Below are 18886 nucleotides of genomic sequence, written 5' to 3'. Positions count from 1 at the left end.
CATCTAAAAGGCACAAAAGCATGCACATCCCAATGAAAAGCCAACCGCAGTTGGGCAAGTCATCCTACTTGCAGCTGAAGTGGGAAGGCATCATTCTGCAAGTGGCAGGTAGATGGACTCAGTGACCTGTCAGCCCTTTGACACCTTGCTTTTCTACACCTCACCCTTCCAAGCAGCTTCTTCCCCTCCTGGAAGGAGGAGTCATAAAATAGCTGTCAAACCCACACCCGTCACTCCTGGGAGCTAATCTAGTGAGTCAAGACCCGATGAGAACGGCTCCTTGATGCCCTGACGTCAATCGACATCCCCGATCCCAGCAGGACAAGGAGGCTCACCTGCTCCCAAACTGGGGGTGAGCAGGACACAGTGACCTGGCTCCCTTTCCCAAGGCTGCTGCCCTGGGGAGCCACAAGAGAAAGCCAGAAACAGGACTTGAGAGACTTAAGAGTCTTAATAAGGGTGGGGCCATACAGTAATTAAACTTTTTTAATAGGTCATTGTAAGCGCAAGAGACTCTTCCAGTCGGGTAAGTTCCCAAGCTGTCATTAAAGAGAAAGGAGATGACAGGCATTAATCACAGCACAAGAAGTCACATCAAGCAAAGGGGGAAGGGCGAGTGATTTAACAAGGAGTCCAAAAGCACTTGCATTACAGAAGTATGGAGCAACCACCTGCTCTTGCATCAACCACTTGGGTACATTTCCCTATTTCTAAGGGCAGCGAAGGAAGCCTCCGGTCCTCCTCTACCCACCCCCGTAGTAAAGCAGCCATGTACACGCGCTACCTATTCAAACACCCATGTGAAACGAGTTGGTGGATTAACGAGCAACAGGGCAGAGCTCTGGAGATGGAAAGAGATGCCCAAGTGCTGCAGCCACAGTGAAAAAAAACAAACCCCAAAACACCTAAGTGGCATTAACTCCATGGATAGTCTCTGCAGAAAGGCCGCGGGGGGTTGTCTACACTACACCGAGCTTGCAGGGGTAGAGGAAGCAGCTGAGCCAAAGCAGCGCGGAGCCCTGCCCAGCCTGGGTGGAGTCCGAAGCGATCACAACTAGACGGCTTCTGGCTCCCAATCTGGTTTACATCTCCAGGCAGCATTGTGCAATGCAGACATACCCGGAGTTACCTCTTTGTCTCTAACGCAGTCCACTCCAGGGCACTATTGCAACACTGGAGGGGCAGCGTGGGAGCAGCTAGTTCCCCATCTCCCAGAGTCCCGGCGCTCTGCGGAGAAAGGGCGTCACTCCGTCGGGCTGCGAACGGCAGCTCTCTTTCCTCCACCGTGCAATTCGGTCCTTCCAGGTGCTGCATCTACACCTGTATCAGCTTCTGGCAGCAGAAGCCCAGCTCTATCGTGAGATCTGACCCCGAAACAAAAACCAAAACAAAATCCTAAACACAAGCTGAACTTCATGTCTGCAAGGGACAACTTCACGTTTGCAAGTCCCTCCACTGATATCAGCAGGCTTACTCAGATGCTCAGCTGGAATAAATTTTGATTGCTACTACTGCAAGGGAACATTTAACTGGACTCAAAAGATGGTTCCTGCTGGGATTAAAAAGAAAAATACATGGAAAGCTCCAAGCTTTTTTTTTTAAGCATATTTTTCATAACAGAAAACCCACAACTACCCAGTTAGCTTGAGTCTAAGAGGAGGTAAAATATGCTCGAGGTCTTTAACCCTTGTCAGAAATAAATAAAAATCAACTACCCTCACAACCAAGTTTGGAGCAAAAGAAAACAGGGCAGGAAAGGATCGTGGATGTCTCCATTGACACAACAGCTCATCTTGGAGCAGTGAATACATGTAAAGGATGTGGTTCCTTTCCACAGAGACAATATAGATTCAAAATGTAATTATAAATTTGATCCAGATAGGGATTATCCTGCTTCAGGCAGGGGGGTGGATTGGGAGGTCCCTTCCAGGCTACTTCTCCATGATAACTTGTTGGACACCAACAAAATGCAGCGCTCCTCTCCAAGTGGCACCGTGGCCTCTCTCGCATAAAAGGTAACGCGCTAAAAACTCAAACTTATAGTTATTTGAGGCCACAAAGCCCGACCAGGACCTGGCCAACCCCAACACCTCTGACACCCCAGCTCAGGACCCCCCAGTTTATGAAAGAGAGAGTCTCATATGATCACGACCGCAAGAGCATGAGCTCGAACCACAAAACGTGCCAGAAGCCATGAGAGGTGTCGGCGAGGCTGGAGAGCAACCCCTGGCTCACAAGAAGGATGCAGAACAAGGAGGAAAAAAAGCACGGGCGCCGAGTGTGGATGGACGGCTCTACCCCGAGCGTTTGCAAGTCACCACTTTTGCAACGCCACGCTCGATGAGCCAGATGTGACCGAACCCTGCTGGGGTTTGATGGAGCTGAGCTGGAAGGATGAGCTCGCTCTTGCTTCCAAGCAAACTTTGCTGCGGTCTGCCAAATTGGTCTTGCTCCCACATGAGAGCTGGCAACCCATACACACTGTTACTCTTGACTCTCATACTGGAGGCCAGGTCAGACTGGTGGAAACTGGGGAGGGTGCGCTGCCTTCCTTTGAGACCCCTTTAGTGCATATTAACCAACCTTTACAGAAGCAGGATGTTGTCTGCTGTAGTTCCCCTGGTTCACCTGTCGCAGGTTCAGGTTTGATGTCTTGCATTAGGGTTGATGGTCGTTTTACAAAGAGGTTAGGTGTCTGGGAGGGTTTGCACAGGGTTGATGTCTTGTGTCGGGGTTGATGGTTGTTTTACAAAGAGGTTAGGTGTCTGGGAGGGTTTGCACAGGGCTGATGTCTTGTGTTGGGGTTGATGGTTGTTTTACAAAGAGGTTAGGTGTCTGGGAGGGTTTGCACAGGGCTGATGTCTTGTGTTGGGGTTGATGGTCGTTTTGTAAAGAGGTTAGATGTCTAGGATGGTTTGCATGAGGCTGATCCTGCCTCAGGCAGGGACCTCTGGAGGTCCTTTCCAGCCCCACAACTCTATGATTATAACCCAGGGGACATATTTTGGGAAAAAGCATTTTAGACACTTAAGGCGTGTTGTTTTTTTGTAAACCACTACCAAGAAGTGACCCAGATAATTTCCTCCTCCGTGATGCATTGCATTGCCCACGGGTCCCTGCAATCTCCTAGCAGCCCGACAACCTGCTTCCTAATTCTCCCCCCTGCAGCCGCCTTACCGTCCACGTGGCCGACTTGGCTGTGCTGGACTGTTGAAATGATACATCGAAGCTGTGAGGTCCTGGGTAGTCTGTGTTGGAGGGGATGGCAGGGGAAGGCGAGAGCGCGTCGAAGGTGGAGCTGGGCTGGGCGTAAGGCGAGGGCGCCGTGACGCTGTTCTGAGCGTGCTCCGTGTTGTAGGGGCTGGTGGAGGAAGAGCCATTTTGAATCTGCTGGTCCATGCTGTTCAGGAGCCCCAGGTTCGTGTACTGCGGCTGCGGAGGGAAGCAAAGCATTTGCGTTAGCACGTGCTCGGAAGTGCTCGTCAGGCTCATGCAGGCGCTAGTTCGGCGTTCCCGCCAGCCCTCTCAGTTTAGGATTTGAGAACAACCTTACTAACATTTGCTAGCAAGTGAAACCCCTCTCCCCTTTGCAGCATTCAACCCATTTTACAGATGAACACAATCGGGGGGAGAACCAAAGTCATGACGCACCATGGGTCAGCTCTGAACCGACAACCCCGTGCCGCAGGTTGGAGTCACACCACCAATAACCCTGTACAGACCCCTCAACCCTCCACTGGCTAATGAAGGGACACCGTGTACCCCCCCACACAGATCCTCAGCTAGTTCAGCAAGGAACGACACTGTCCCCCATTAGGGGTCTGCAACACGTGACCAAACGGTCGTGACACAATGCATCACATTATCCCCCATCTCATCAATCCCGTGGGCCCCGGCAGAAACGCATCAGGGCTGTTTTCACATCGCAGGTCGACGTGGAAAGCTTCCCTCCCATGGGTGCATCCCCTAGCACATCGCAGGTGCGCCAGGCAGGCCCCGCTGCCCCGAGCAGCACGCAAAGGCAGCCTGTGCAAAGTAGGTGGTGGCGAGGAGGAAGCGCCAGCAAGGGAGGGCGGGCTCATGGCAGGGCACGGTTACACGGTTCACTTATCTTTACAAGCCCATCTCGTTTGCATCTGTAATGAAAGACAGGAAGCTGCTGCTAGCTCTGGGTCCAGGAAAAAATAAAGAAAGAAAATCAAAAGGCACCTCTGGACACAGCCAAGGTGGGCACGCAGGCAGCGGTACCCACGGAGGAGAGTCAAGGCCCAGGCGTTTCCTCATTCCCTTCAAGCACCTGTGTTTCAATGGCCCAGAGAGCGGAAGCAGGGTGCATCTCACCCCCACCCACCCCCTGCGTTGCATATGGGCTACCAGAGCTCCCACCTCCTTCCCTTTCAGGAAGCCTCCTTATTCTGAACAGCTTGCCAAGGCTATGCTGTGCACAAAAAGGACAGCTCCTGAAACCAAAACACCAGCTGGTTCCAGATAGCAAGGTGTATAATTAAAACGATCAGCAGATCCTATAAGGCATTGCATAAGTGTTCAAGACCCCAACCTAGCACGCCACGGGCTGTGCATCGCGGATGCTTTGGGGAGCAGGGTCTTCTCAAGCTCCCAGCTGGCATTGCTTAGGACGGTGTTCCCAGGAAAGAAGAACGAGCTGCCGCTCGTTAGCTTTTGGGTTCATTTCAAACACTCTTGCTAGGCTGTCTTGAGCACATAGCACCCGAGTCAGCACAGCACAGTGGACAAGACACTGGGTTATAATGGAGCTCTTTCGAGCCCTACGCCGTGGCTTTGCTAGCGACCTGCTGATACCCCTGGGCAAGTCACTTAGCCCTTCTGCATTGCTGCTTCCACATGCAAGTGCTTCGTGGCAAAACCTGCCACCACTCTTCTTGCTTAGCTTATTACTTTGGGCTGCAACTCAGTGATGCCTTGCCTTCTAATCTTGGATGAACCAAGGATGCCCTTCCTTGCCCTGGGCTGCTTTTCCCTCCCTGCCTCAGTTTCCCCTTAAACTACATGGATTTCAGCAGGAGTTGGACCCCTAATCTGCTGCAGGCTCCTGTGATAATCCCAGCTCTTCTTACCTAACATAATAATAATTTAATTTTGGAGTGGAGTTGGTCTAATACAAGGGATCATCTCTGAACCAACAGTTCTCGATTTTTTGCATTGCTTTTAGTCTCGGACCAACATGGCTACCGAACGCATCCCCGCAGCTCTTCTCATCAGCATTTAGGGACGTGCTCTTCCCTAAGAAAGGGATGCACCCCTCTCCTGGAGGGCAGCAGGAGAGGCTGCAAGGATGCAGAAAGGAGCAGCCCCGCAGATGGGAACGGGAAGACGAGGAGCGCCGGCTTCGCCTACAGCGCTGCTCAGAATAACGTCAGGCTGCTGAACAGGTTCTCGGGGGTGAGGCACCCGAACGGAGACGGCGACTCCCCAGGGCCAACGGGAAACCCTGCCAGACCGTTCATTGCAGCAGAAATCTCCGTCCTCCTGCAAGGCAAGAGCGGCTTGAGGGAAACGGCCGAATCCCTGTCATTCCCCTCGGTCCAGGGGACATCTGTCTAAATGTTAGCGGCAGAACACCCATTCCAGTGCATTTATATCGTCGCATTCCTGAGCCGAATGCCATGTCCCCATTTGCTCTTTAAATAACTATTAATCTCCTCGCACTTATCCTCGCGCTGACACACGCAGCTGTTCGGCGCCCCTGCTTTCCCCCTCCACCTCCTGCAAGCCGCCCACCCCTTCTCACCCTTCCTGCCCCCTCGGACAGGTGCTCTAGAGGCCAGGTGACATGGAAGAAAAGGCGGCTCCCGGCACACACCCGGCTGCACTAAACCTCTCAGGTATCCCCCTTGGAAGCCAGGCCTCGGGGGGCGAAGCTGTTTGAGTGCAGGGGTCAGTATCCTAGAGGCTCCCAAGGCCTCTGGTAAAAATCAGATAAGTCTTTCAGAGGCACATGCCTCCTGACAACAGGACAATTAAAGCAGCAGCCGGCCGGTCCGAAGGAGCACGCTGGAATTCAGCTCAGCATCAGCTCGGCTGGTCGTAAAATGCCTCCCCGGACAGGAAGGAGCTGGAGAGACATCATGCCCTTAAAAGAACAAAGAGATGGAAGACGTTTTGTGCAAGCCTGCAATCCACCCCTTGCAAAAAAAGAGGGGGATTTGGTGCACGGGATACCTTAAAAGCCAGCTTTTTCACAGCTGTGACAGTAGCCCTTCGACACACCGGGGCCTAAGACCCCTGCCTCGAGAAGCCCCAAAGCAACATTTGCATGCGTCTTCCCCTTTCCAAGTGTTAGCAAAACTAGCCGCTTGTCACAACACTGACCGATGGGCCTATTCCTCTCATCAGCACACACACAAAACAAAAAAATGCTAGTTAAGAAGGAAAGAGGCTATTTGGTCAAGCCTGTTACATCAGGCCGCAGTGTCTTGGGTGGTCTTGAATACCTGGCTTTCTATTCAAACACCTCCAGAACATGGTATCTGAGCTAAAAGTCCATCAAAAAGAGTACTCTTGGCCACCTATTCTGTTCACTGGTGCACATCCTTTGAGCAAAATACCCCACACTTGCTTTTTAGCATTTGTTCCAGGTTCTCACGTCCAGTGCTGTTGCTTTGGTTAGCAACACTGCACGATAAAAATAAAAGGAAGCTATTACATTTTTTAAAAGTTGCATCACTTCGTTTTGCCCACGTCTCCAATCGCAGCTGCACCCAGCGACCTCCTGCGCTGCAAAGCAATCCCCGTCCTAAACAGTCCTGCAAAAGGTATTGCCACCAGAGGGCAAGCCAAAGCACCGACCGCTCCCATTATTTTTGCACATGAATTGGCTCCAGAAGTGCGGCAGAAAGGTAAATTGATACCTGGAGTTAGCGACAGGACTGGCCGAGAGAAACGCTTGCTTCTCAGTTTGGTCTCGGTACCCATCCGAAAACCTATTTCCATTGCAACCAGCATTTCTGGGAGGAAAGAGTGCATTGCAACACGTTTTATTTTAACTACACACTCAGTCCTAAATCAAGGCAAGGCGATCAAGGCTAGTGACCCCAGGACTAGGAGGAAGCAGGCTTCAGCTCTGAACAGCGTCTGCACTGGACCTTCGTCCATGGACCTTTTTCCAAGCTGCAATAAAAACGCTTGGACTCTCGTTAGCTATCCCCAGCGTGCTAGCTCCAAGCAGGATTTCAATGTGGTTATTTTTAAGAGCCCCAGACGTGAGGTTTTGGGTGGTTGGGACAACGTACTGACTTATAGAAAATGTTCTTCTGTTAACATGGTTAATAAAGACACCAGTTGACCACCAGTTAGCCAACTGCGACTGACGGCAGGTCAACCCAACACCGCAAAGCCGCGGATCTCAGCCTTTTAAAACTCAAGGCAGCCCATGATAGATAAGATCCCCTTGGAGAATATCAGCTCTTACATTTTCACATGTTTTTGACTGCAGAAAAATACTAGAGCAGTTCTTCCACGGCAAAGAACTCAGGCAGACCATGAACAGAGCAGCTTATTTTTGACACCAGGGATTCCTACTTGAAATCACTGGGCTTGTCACGTGCATCGTGTTTGCACGCCGGCAAGCTTGGCAAAAATCAGAGCAGCCCGGTTGAGAATCACTACTGTAGAGAATATATTTGCTACTGGAGCGGTTTACTACAAAAGGCATTAGGATGCAAAAGGCCCTGTCGAGAGGATAACCACAACGTTAAGATGGAAGAGCCCAATGCCATGTGCTTAGGGTCGCTGGTCTCCTCTCTCACCAACATCTTCATACCAAGCAACACAGAAGGGCTTCACCATCAGCCAGACCTTCTTCTGCATCGGTGGATGGTGCCCAGGGAGGAACGAGGGCCCACAATAGGTGTAGGAGAGGAACCCAAACCCTAACCCGGTGTTTAGGACATTAGCCTGGATTCAAATCCCTGCATAGCCATGGGCTTCCCAGGTAGAAATGGGGAACCGAGTGATTTCCGCAAGGAGGGACTGGCAAGGGAAGATGCCCTCCCTTCCCACCTTTCCTCTCCCACCGCTGGGAGCATAGCTAGAGCAAAGACTGAGGCACTCAATTATGGTAACGAGCAGATAAGAGGGTGAGTAAGGCTGTTCGAGTAAAGACAGCTCATGATGGCTCAGCAAACACAGCAAACTCCAAAGCAAGTTTGCCGAGCCAGGAACGTGGCCATGGTGTGAAGCAAGAGCACAGGAGCCCTGGGTTCAAACCCTGAGGGCTTCCAGCGAGACGGGGTTCACGCGAACACAGGACCCGAAGGGACCGTGGGGTCATTAAGTTCGGCGTCCTAGTATTGCAGGCAACCTCGGAGAATCAAATCCCATGGGGTGTGCCTGGGTCGCATCCCAAATCGCCAAATCCCGAGATGCAAACTCACTCCAGAGACATCCCAACTGGGCACGCACAAGCCCACTGGAGATGGTCTTGATTGTACCCAGAACCTATTATCCCCAGAGCGCCTTTAGGCAGCACATTGGGGCTCGTCCTGCTTGGAGCAGGGGGTTGGATTAGATGCAACCTCCTGAGGTCCCGTCAACCCTCGTTTTCTGTGATTTCCAGGTTTGGAGCTGGGCGAAGGGAGGCACTGGCTGGGGCAAGACCAGAAGCATCCCTGTTGGGGCACACTGGGGTTGTGGGGTAGATGTGCCCTCAGTACTGCAGAGCCCCAGTTCCCTTATCTACGGAAACTATTTATTTGGGATAGAAATGGTCCCTTGGGTCCGTACAGTGGCCAGCATCATGCAACGTGCACCTCAGCTGGGGTCTTGAAGTACGACGTAAAAGCTTTTTCTTTAAATATCCCATTCATTTAGAGGGAACTCCAAACCCTGGGGTCACCTGCCAACTAACTAATCATCTATGCTATCTATGAACATACATGGGATGTGAGAAGATGCTGCATCATATCTCTCTTGCTGCTCAATAGCTGCTGCTCGGGACTTGGAGACTGGCCATAGGAAAAGGGACTTGATTTCCTAAAAGGAGCAAATTGCACATACGTATTATTTTGAAAGGCAACGGGAGAGAGAGAGCGCGCCTGCTTTACAGCTCTTAGTAGACGTAAGGAGAGCACGCTCCATCTGCGCACGCACGTCTTAAGGATGTTTCCCCACCATGTGCATGTCATACGAACTTCCAGGACGGTCACGGACATTTCCAAACTCCTACCAACCCTCGAGATCAACCCAAAAGGAACAACCTGCAGGTCTCGATCCTACAAATACGCAGCACTTCTTGTACTTTATTCATACAAGGAGCTGGATGGACTTCCAGTGAGTGCGAATAAGCACACGGAGCAATATCAGCAGGGCTGAGACCTCAGGTGGGGAAAAACAAATCTGTTCTTGAAAAAGCAGGCTGATTTCCCAAAATGACAGGGTTGTGCCCCACACGCAAGATCACAGCTCTCTGAGATTTCAATTGCTTTCGTTCTGAGCACGGCTCCGCGCCAGGGCCAACGCTTGCTCAGATGAGCCTTGCAAATGTGTTTTTCAGCCACACAGGCAGCAGCGGGGAGCATCGAAAAGCAGCACAGCCCAAGGGAGAAATGCTTGCAATTTCTCTCTCTTACCACCTGCCTCAGGTTCCCAGAAAGGAGCTCACCTCCAGCCAGGACTATTAAACATACTCCATTTTACTCACCGGGGGTAGACACCAGACCCCACTCCAGATTAGATCTGCTTGCTATACTCATCACTAATAATGAAGCATTTGAGGAGAGTTTCAAATAACAAACCATGCCCTTGTAATGAAAAGGCACTATACAAAATCAGATCACTTAAAAGAGTTGCTTTTGGTGTGGTTAAAGGGATTTTCCAGGCCAGAAGATACTGAGAATTTTGCCTGTAAAACTCAGGTCTTGGTAAGGGGTCCTGCATTTGGGTACCCAAACTAGTTTAGTTACTTTTCAACATTTAGGACACTTGCATTTGAAAACGATGCATTTTTCCCCCTGACTTGCCCTTCATTCTGACAGCCAAGAGAGAAGCAACTTTCTTAAAAATTATATATATGTAGATATAAAAAGCAGTCAGCTGTAGACCCCAGATCTCTCTACGGTAGCCAGACTCCTGCATCTTATCTAGATAACAGATTCCCACCTGATTTGTATCTTTTTTCATATTATATATATATATATATATATATATATATAAAAAAAGATACAAAAAGGGCTTAAAATAAAACTATCTAGGTTTGCTCCTATTGCACACCGTACCAAAACCAAAAAAAGTACTTTGAGAGCGAATCTTCAGAGGCATCAAATTCCAAAATTTTAAAACAGGTCAATTAATAACCCCAGAAACAGCAGATTTCAGACAAGGTAGGCGCACTAAAAATGCAGGCCAGCAGCTTCCAAAGCTCTCGCATTACCAGCTGGACAGCACGACGTCACGAAATAGATATTTGAAGAGACACCGGGATTCAGTTAAAGGGAAAAACAATCCCTCCACCACCCCAGATCTACATGCAAGTGCAAGCTAATGCAAAGCCTTCAAGAATAGAGCAAGGCTAATTTTTAGCAATGGGGCTTTATATCTGGTTTGCAAAACTTATATGAGCAGAGAGAGCTGCTAGAAAAAAAGTAAAAAACTCAGGGGAGTGATTTGATTCAGATTTTCAAAAATTATATTCCACAACATTTATTCAAAAGGAAGATGAATGGATTAATGGCTTTCAACAAACAAGGAAGAGGAGAACCGGAGTGGAAAAATACAAGGGACGAGGAAAATTGCCCAATTTCGCCCGCTCTTTCAAGGAGAGGGCTGCCATAAATGATAATCCATCATTTAGACACTGAGCATTTTATTGTGGTGAGGACAGTATTAGTCAGGCCTGCCAGGATGCCTGCGTGTCTCATCCATAATGAAAGGCAGCAGACATTAAAGCCACAAAAGATGTGGCCAAAAGGCATGGGGACAATGGAAGAATGTGGTCAAGTAGCAGGCACGGGGAGCTGCAAGCAGTTCAAACCCATCCATGATGGTTGATATCATGATTCCCTTCTGCTTTTATTTAACAGAGTCCCTTGGCATAAATTAAAGAGATATAGATATAGGTCCATTTTTCTCGGGAATTTCCAGTTCCCCAATATTTTAGGCAGAAATCTGCAGACAACCTGCAAAGTCACAAGCAATGCTTGGATGACTTCTTTAAATCACGCTGCAAGGACAACGCGCAGTGTGTCAACTTAAAATTACGCATCCATGCCCAAGAAAAAAAACCAGTTCCCGTTTCAACATGAAGGTCTGTCGATTAAACACGCAGAGGACCCTCCATTCACCAGCCAAAATGGGTTATCCAGGCTGTTCACCGATAACATACACTATAGGCAGCATACAAGGACCCCAAAGATTTGGACCAGGGGCTTCAAATGGCATGGCTCCAACAACCCCATGGGCCCAGAAGGTTTCAAGGCCAACAGTGGCAAGAGATGCCCACCGTTGAACATCAATCATCTACCAATTGCAAAAAATGGGACCTTTACCTGATCAAATGCTAACTGCCACTGGCACAGCTTCGCACCATGGCTAGCCTTGCACCTCGGTCTTAAGACCTGGGTTTGCAAACCACATTTCCAAATGGCTCCTCCAAGACAGCAGCTGGACACCATCTAGTCCTCACGTCCAACTGTCCTGTATTGTGAACGTGTTTCCAGCGATCACGTGAAATTTGGGGTCTTCGTCCGTCAGGCAAACTCCTGACAGTCGGCCATAGCTAAACTTCTCAAGTCAACCATAGCTAACCTCTCCCAAGTGTACGCAGGGCCTCCCAGACCAGATTCAGACCCAAGTTTGACAGACCGCTGACAAAACTTAAAACCAGCTCAACTTTTTACTTTCTTTTCATAGTTTCTAGGGTCTTTTCTAAGTCTCCAATGGTGTCGTTATAAATACATATTTATTTCTAGTGTCTGCAGTCTACCCCGGGCCACTACAAGAGGTCACCGAGTATAAAGTCACGCTGCTAGACGTGCATATACACTCTCAAGTTTTTGCCTATGAAGAGAAATATGGATATTATTACCCCAGATTAAAAGCCATACAAATAGCACCTAAGAGTTGGCGATGCAAGAGAAGATTTTGTGTTGACATGGAGACCGAACGGCATGAAGGCAGCTGCAACCACGCAAGTCCAGCCCAAGCGGGTCCTAAGGGGCCAATTACCCCATCTGCCCTTTTCATCGCCACCGCTGCATGCAATTACCCGAGCTGTGCAGGGGAAAATATGCCACAATAGTTTACCGCGAGCCATCACCGCATGTGCATTGGCTTCAACCTGCACTTTGTTTATCCCCGTGTCTCTTTAAACATTTCAGGTGAAGGCGAAGGCTTAATGCACTCAGCAGATTTCTCACGTTAATCTCAACCATCTTCCCCTTCCTGCTATTTTTTTTTTAGAAGTTGTTTCCGGCTTGTGATTTCGGGTTTATCACGCCAGTGGAAATGAATAATGCTTCAGGAACACGTCTAACCAGTGCGTTTCCCAAGAAGCCTCCTCTTTTGGAAGATCTGGCCTATCTATCCACATTACATCAAAGGAAGAAAACAAAAAAAAGAGAGAGAAACGCACCCATTTATTTATATTCGCAGGAAGGCTGATGAAACCAACCCAGCTGTTTACCTACCCGGCTTAAAATGCAAACCCCGTGTGATAATGGGGGAAAAATCGGGGTCACAGGCTCTCAGCCTCCATTCACCATTCGAGCTGCCCCCCGCAAATCCCCATGCACACATCCAAGTTGCAGAGGGCAGTTACTTAGCCCTTGGCACTCAAAAGCAACTAGGCATTTTTAAAACATTGCCTTTTTTTTTGGTGTGTGCCACATTTTTAGCTTCACAAGACTCGTAGCCCGGCTCATTCATTAAATACAAGCGACTTGGTGGTGAGCTCCCTCCGATACGGAGCTGTAAAGCAACACACAGCAAGAAGCAGGCACGAAATCCCTCCAGCTATTGCATTCAGCTCACAAGACTCCCTGAAGCATGACACCCCGGCCTGGCGGAGTTAATAGGGTTATCCCACCACACAGCCATAGATGCTCACTCGGTTCCTGGACACCGGGACAATATATTTGCACAGGGACAATATATTTGCACAGGGACAATATGCCCGTGCAACCCAGCCTGCAGCTCCTCTCCTCCCAGAGATGATCAGAGCCCCTCGGATTTATTCCTGGAAGAAAGCTAAGGAAAACGTTGAAGACGCAACGCATGTGCAAATGGGTCCCATCCCACTGCAAAATGCTGCAGGTCCCTTGCAGGCATACCCTCCCATGCCCTCACCTTGGCCACCTTCAATGAAAACCACCTCCCTCCCATCGCTTTCCAAAACCCGAGGGGAATTTGAAACCCAGAATGCATCCCGGCGCTTGCAACGGCCTCAACCCATGCGCGAGAGCTGAACATGCTCCAATTGAGCGGCTCAGCCTCATTTCCCAGAAAAGGGACAAGCTCCCCTCCCTCCGACTTGGCCCGCTCGTCTCTGCACCACCCACAACGTCCTCTCCTCTCCCATGGCAGCCCGAGCCAGCTGGGCGTTGGTTCACACGCCTCTACCACCGCCGTGCCATGGCCAGTTCTCACGATGCAAGGGCAATTCAGCTGCAACACGGTCCCGAGTCTCTCCCATCCCCGTGCACCTGCCCACCCATGACAGCAGCAAAAAGTCACTCATTTCAAAGCAGTTGGCCATAGACCCCAGATCTCTCTGCAGTAGCCAGACTCCTACATCTTAGCTAGATACCAGATTCCCACCTGATCGCTGCTCCTTATCCAGCAACAGATCTTAAAGATCAATAAAAAATAAAATTTGGGCACCCAGGAGCCCCAAAATTGCATTGCTTCTCTATGGGCAATGACTTATATGGGCTGCCCCAGACTGGGATTATTATCCAATCTAAAATTGGGAAGTTTGTGGATCACAAAAGTGGAGGCGCACATCTGGAGTTGTTCCCAAAGGGGAACGTTTTAAACGGGCAGCACGGCGAGGTTCAACAAACCACAAGCAATTTGAACATAGAAAAAACACTCCGATTTTAACACTGCTTCCTCCAAGATGAAAAGCTGGAGGGGGCTTTGCTACTTCTGCATTGCTCCCAGCTCCTTCATGCCTAGCGACTGGAGCTTAATATCTGCTGCCCTTTTGAAAGGACTCCACTTGCACTTTGAAGAGAGTCTCGCTCCTTTTTTAGGACCTTATTTCATTGCAGCCCAGCTCAGGACGGAGCGGCAGCGCCCATGCATCGCGCTGCCCCGCTGAGAGCTCCTTGGGAGGGTTGCCCTATTGTAAGGCGGTTCGATAATCCCTGTAATAGCTGCAAGGTCTTGCTGCAGCACAATGACGGGAAAGGATGATGGGAAGTCGCGCTTGGGAGACTAACGACTTGAAGATTTCTCAGAAATCCTTTAATAATATCACCAAAGAAAAGCAAGACAAAGCAGGCAGCCTTTTCAAAAAGGCAGCAGGTTTATTCACCCAGAGAGACCCACCCACATGCCGAACCGCAGCAGGGCTGGGGAGAGCAACCGCGCTTCATCGTCAGAGGGAAAATGAATGGCACAATGCCCCGCACAGAGACCGCGCACGGGGTGCTCCAGAGCCCAGCTAACCCGGGCCACCGCCTCGCACTAATGATTTTCCACCTTTAATTCCACTCGATGCCAAAAAACGGTGTTTCACTAATCCAGGGCAAGTGGGCGGAAGAGCCTGCTTCTCCCCTCCAAGAGGATGAGCTGGAGCACTGTTAGTGCAAGAAACTTAACTTCTCCATCGCAATGAAAGATGCACTACATGTGTCCTGGTGCATGCTCTCACCCAAGGCGCTGGGGCGGGTGCCAAGGGAATATAGGGGCTTAACCGTCTCTATTTGCGACTACAACACAAATCCGTCGGTGGGAGAGTTTCCTTCTGAAGCGCTTCCAGGACTTTTAGTGGGAATGTTTTGCAAATAAAAATGTTAAGATTTGCCCTTGAGCAACGCAACACGGCCTTAGCCCCTCGCAACAATGGCAGGCACTGGTATGTTGTCTAATTGAAGACGTGCAGAAGAGACAGAGCACGGGACGCTGTTTATCCAAGATACCCACTGCTCTCTGCACCCACAGCCTTCCTCTGGCCAAGCTCACAGCCCTGGATAGACAGATTACATAGATATAGAGATATAGTGTGTTTGTGTGTGTGTGAGCGTGCGCACAAGCGTGTGTGTGTGTGCGCGCATGCATAGTATTAGATATAAACAGTGTGTGTGTGTGTGTGTGTGCGCATATGTATATAGTTATAAATATATATAGTGTGCATGTATAGACAGTTTTTATATAGTGTGCATGTGTAGATAGGTATAGAGATATATATAGTGTGTGTGTGTATAGTTATAAATATAGATATATAGTGGGCATGTAGATAGGTACAGATATATAGTGTGTGTGTGTGTGTGTGTGTGTGTGTACATACACATGGGTATAGATATAGCTATATATAGTGTGTGTGTAGATAGGGATAGATGTATATAGTGTGTGTGTGCATGCGTGTATATTTTATATATGTGTGTGTGTGTGTGCGCGCGCACGCGCAGATAGGTATAGATATATAGATATATATATATAGTGCAGCGTGCATGTGTAGATAAGTATAGAAGTATACTGTGTGTGTAGATAGGTATAGATGTATACTGTGTGTGTGCGCGCACACGTGTGTTCGTATAGATATATAGTGTGTGTAGACACATACATATACATATATATAAAATATAAAAACCTATGTGTGTGTGTAGATACATATAGATCTCTATATAGTGTGTACGTGTGTGCGTGTAGATATAGATATATATATATTGTGTGTGTAGATCTAGATAGACAGATGGAAAGATGTATCTATATCTCTGCACACACACGCACACACACACACACACAGAGCAAGTCAATAATTGGAGCTGAACCCCCCAAACAGCAGTAATCTGATGGTTGCAACCAAAAAAACCCGCTGCACCAGACATACAAGACACAAGGGGTGCATTTGTTGCTTCTTTATAGAGGGGCAGGAAAAGTAGTTTTGCTTGGCTGTTAGCTCTGTTCACTTAAACAGGGGACCAAACAACATAAGAGACAACTTTCTCGTAAGAAAGGCTGGCAACAATACATATGGATGTTTTTGCTTCAAGTGGCATCTGAGACCCCAGGTGATGCCAATCAAAGTTAAATTAAAAAAAAACAAACAACCCACACAAAAAAGCAACACTACTGGATGTAGGAGAGGCAGCTCAAACCACGAGGATTTTTCATGGAAATAAAAGGTCATTGGTAGCCTTCAAAATATCTAAGATTTGGACAACTCCAAGTGTCGCTCTTCTGGAGTGACTTCTCCTGAACTCGAGTCAAATGAACTGCTCTGGCAAACAGCATCCGGGTAGTTGTGGCTCTGCCAGCTTAAATGCTGAATTCAAACCAAATCACCTATCTATCTACCCTGATGGGGACGGTGGCTTTGCACCCTTTTGCTGTGGGTTCACTCAGCTCCTTGCAACTGAGGCAAGCTATCGATCTGTCAGTAATTTGAGTATTTCCCAAGCGGGACCCCCCCACTCTGAAAGCCATCACTCTTCCTTCTCTTTGCCCCTAGAATTGAGCCGAGACAATTTAAGATAAAGCCAACGATTGCTTGAATGTTGGGGCTGAGATCGGCAAGTGCTGCTGGGGATGGACAAAGAGGCAGCACACACTGAAATGAGTTTTGAAACCTGGGCTGTCAAAGAAATCATAGAAGATGAGGGTGGGAAGAAACCTCAGGAGGTCATGTCTTGTCCAAAGCAGGACCAGCCCCAACTACTTCATCCCAGCCAAGGCTTTGTCTAGCCGGGTCTTCAAAACCTCCAAGGCTGGAGATTGTACCACTCTGGGTAACTGCTCCAGTGCTTCACCATCTTCCTAGTGAGAAAGTTTCTCCTAATACCCAGCCTCAACTTCCCTTGCTGCAGCTTGAGCCCATTGCTCCTTGTCCTGTCGTCTGCCCGCACTGAGAAGAGTGTCACACACGTGTGCAAGCTCACAGACTGGACAAGACACAGACGTTTCATTGTCTTTGACAAACAGACTTTGCTACCATTCGTTCTTCCTACTCACTCCTTGCTTACAAGGAGTTGGCTTATTCTTCCCATTGCCTCCCAGGACACTGGGCCATGGACCTCCAGCAGAGTCCAGGGACAGCTTGCAGCTGAGCTAAGGGAGACATGTCACCCTGGATGTGGGAGGAATTGGGGACATGCACAGAGAACGGGCACCATGCTTACTTGTCCAAGGCATCCCCTTGAGAAAGACGCTAACCAAACTATGTTGAGAGGTGGCTGGATCTTCGAAAGATCCAGATCGGCGGCTCGCTTGTGCCTGCTTTGCTCCCCGACCGTCTGATCAGGCCTCAGGGCTGGCTGGGAAAAGCAAAGCAGGAGATACCAGGTAGGACCTTTCTTGCTATCCCTGGTGCAGAGTAGCAAGGAGTCTCGAAAGAGCAAGGAGTAACTGGGTTTTCCTACTGGGAGGTCAGCGGGCTCCGAAAGACAAGGGCAAGGGACAGGATAAGCCTGTGAGAAGGGGAAATTAAAGTCTTTGGCTTGGAAACACGCTACTTGGTGCAAGAAGACTACTCAACAGGCTGGTGCTCCCAACTCGTCCTGGGGCCAGCCTGGCGGTAGAGGATGCCCACCCTGGACCACGGGCAGGGGAAGCCAGGAGCTACCGGAGCCCGAGATACAGCCAAGAGAAGCCGTGGAGGAGCCCAAGAGAGATGCTTTATATTTCGGCATCACCCGGCACAGCTGAGCACAGCACGGGGCACCCCGGTCCCTCCGTCCAGCCACGGGGGAGGAGAGAGAAAGAGGCGATGCAGCGTGCCGAGCAGCCTTTTCCCCTCCCGAGCCCTGCAGGCATGGCGGGGAGGCTCTCCTGCACCAAGTGACCGGGTGGCTTCCTTTGAAGCCTCTGCTTCTTTCCCCCTTTGCACCGAGTCTGGCCAAGGGCCAAGGAGCCGGGAGGAGGGGAGGCGGCGTGAAGCGTCGGTGAAATCTGCAACCACCGCATCGCGGGGACCAGCCGGATGAGAGCAGCCGGGGAGGACAGCTCACAAAGACGCTCTGTTCTCCCCCACCCATCAGTTCATGCACGGTGCACACTCGCCTCTCCTACCTCTGCAGGCTCCCAAGCTCTCCTACCACCCCAAGCAAGGTCTTCAGCTGGCCTAGAAGCAGATCGCTTCCAGCGTCCCATTCAACCACGGGCAGGACTTCTGTATTGGCGACCAACTCGCACGGAGCAAGGACCGGGGAAACCTGGAAGTGACAGCCCTAGCCCTGACTCGAGGCATTTTGTCTCCAGCTTTTATAACACTCAAAATGAAGGCAATGACTAGATTGACCCCAAAGGCAGCCGGAAACCAAGAGAACCAGCTCGTTTGAAATGTGTTGCAGCCATAGTCTTGCTCGGTTTTCCTTTGCTTAAGGAAAAGCAAATCTCACGTCCTGATCTTTAAAGCCACCGAATGGAAAATGCAGAGTAAGTGCCCGTCTGTCAGAGGCTCTCCCCAAGTGAGGAGTCTGCACCCCTATAAAGGAGGAGACGAGGCTGAAGAGCAGTGGTAACAGTTCTCACCATCACCCATGCTTCCTTTCTCTGGTGGCAACCACCCTTGCCCCGTGGCTTCCCATCCTATAGACAAGGATGGACATGGACACCCTTGGGCCATCCATGCCAGTCCTGTGCTCTGACAGGTCACCTACTCCCATGCATAAGGCACCCAAGTCAGGTGCCAAAGTGAGATGGAAACTGCCCCCTCCCTGCCTTCGTATTCTCCATTTCCCAGCTTTGC

The 18886-nt window shown here is 49.8% G+C and overlaps 1 protein-coding gene across 5 annotated transcripts in view; it reads right to left on the bottom strand.

Moving 5' to 3' along the window:
* The window catches only part of TP63 (tumor protein p63), a 97597-nt gene that overhangs the window by 53832 nt on the left and 24879 nt on the right, over positions 1–18886 (bottom strand). For all 5 annotated transcript variants that reach the window (XM_014607118.3, XM_014607122.3, XM_059731265.1 and 2 more), the window contains one exon: positions 3178–3432. In XM_014607118.3, the coding sequence (XP_014462604.1) occupies positions 3178–3432 (255 nt within the window). The remainder of the gene's footprint in view (positions 1–3177; positions 3433–18886) is intronic.

Source organism: Alligator mississippiensis, chromosome 7 (assembly GCF_030867095.1).
Source record: "Alligator mississippiensis isolate rAllMis1 chromosome 7, rAllMis1, whole genome shotgun sequence".
NCBI classification, from domain to species: Eukaryota; Metazoa; Chordata; order Crocodylia; family Alligatoridae; genus Alligator; species Alligator mississippiensis.
Note: the sequence above shows the minus strand (reverse complement) of the source record. Positions and strands in the feature narration are given on the sequence as shown.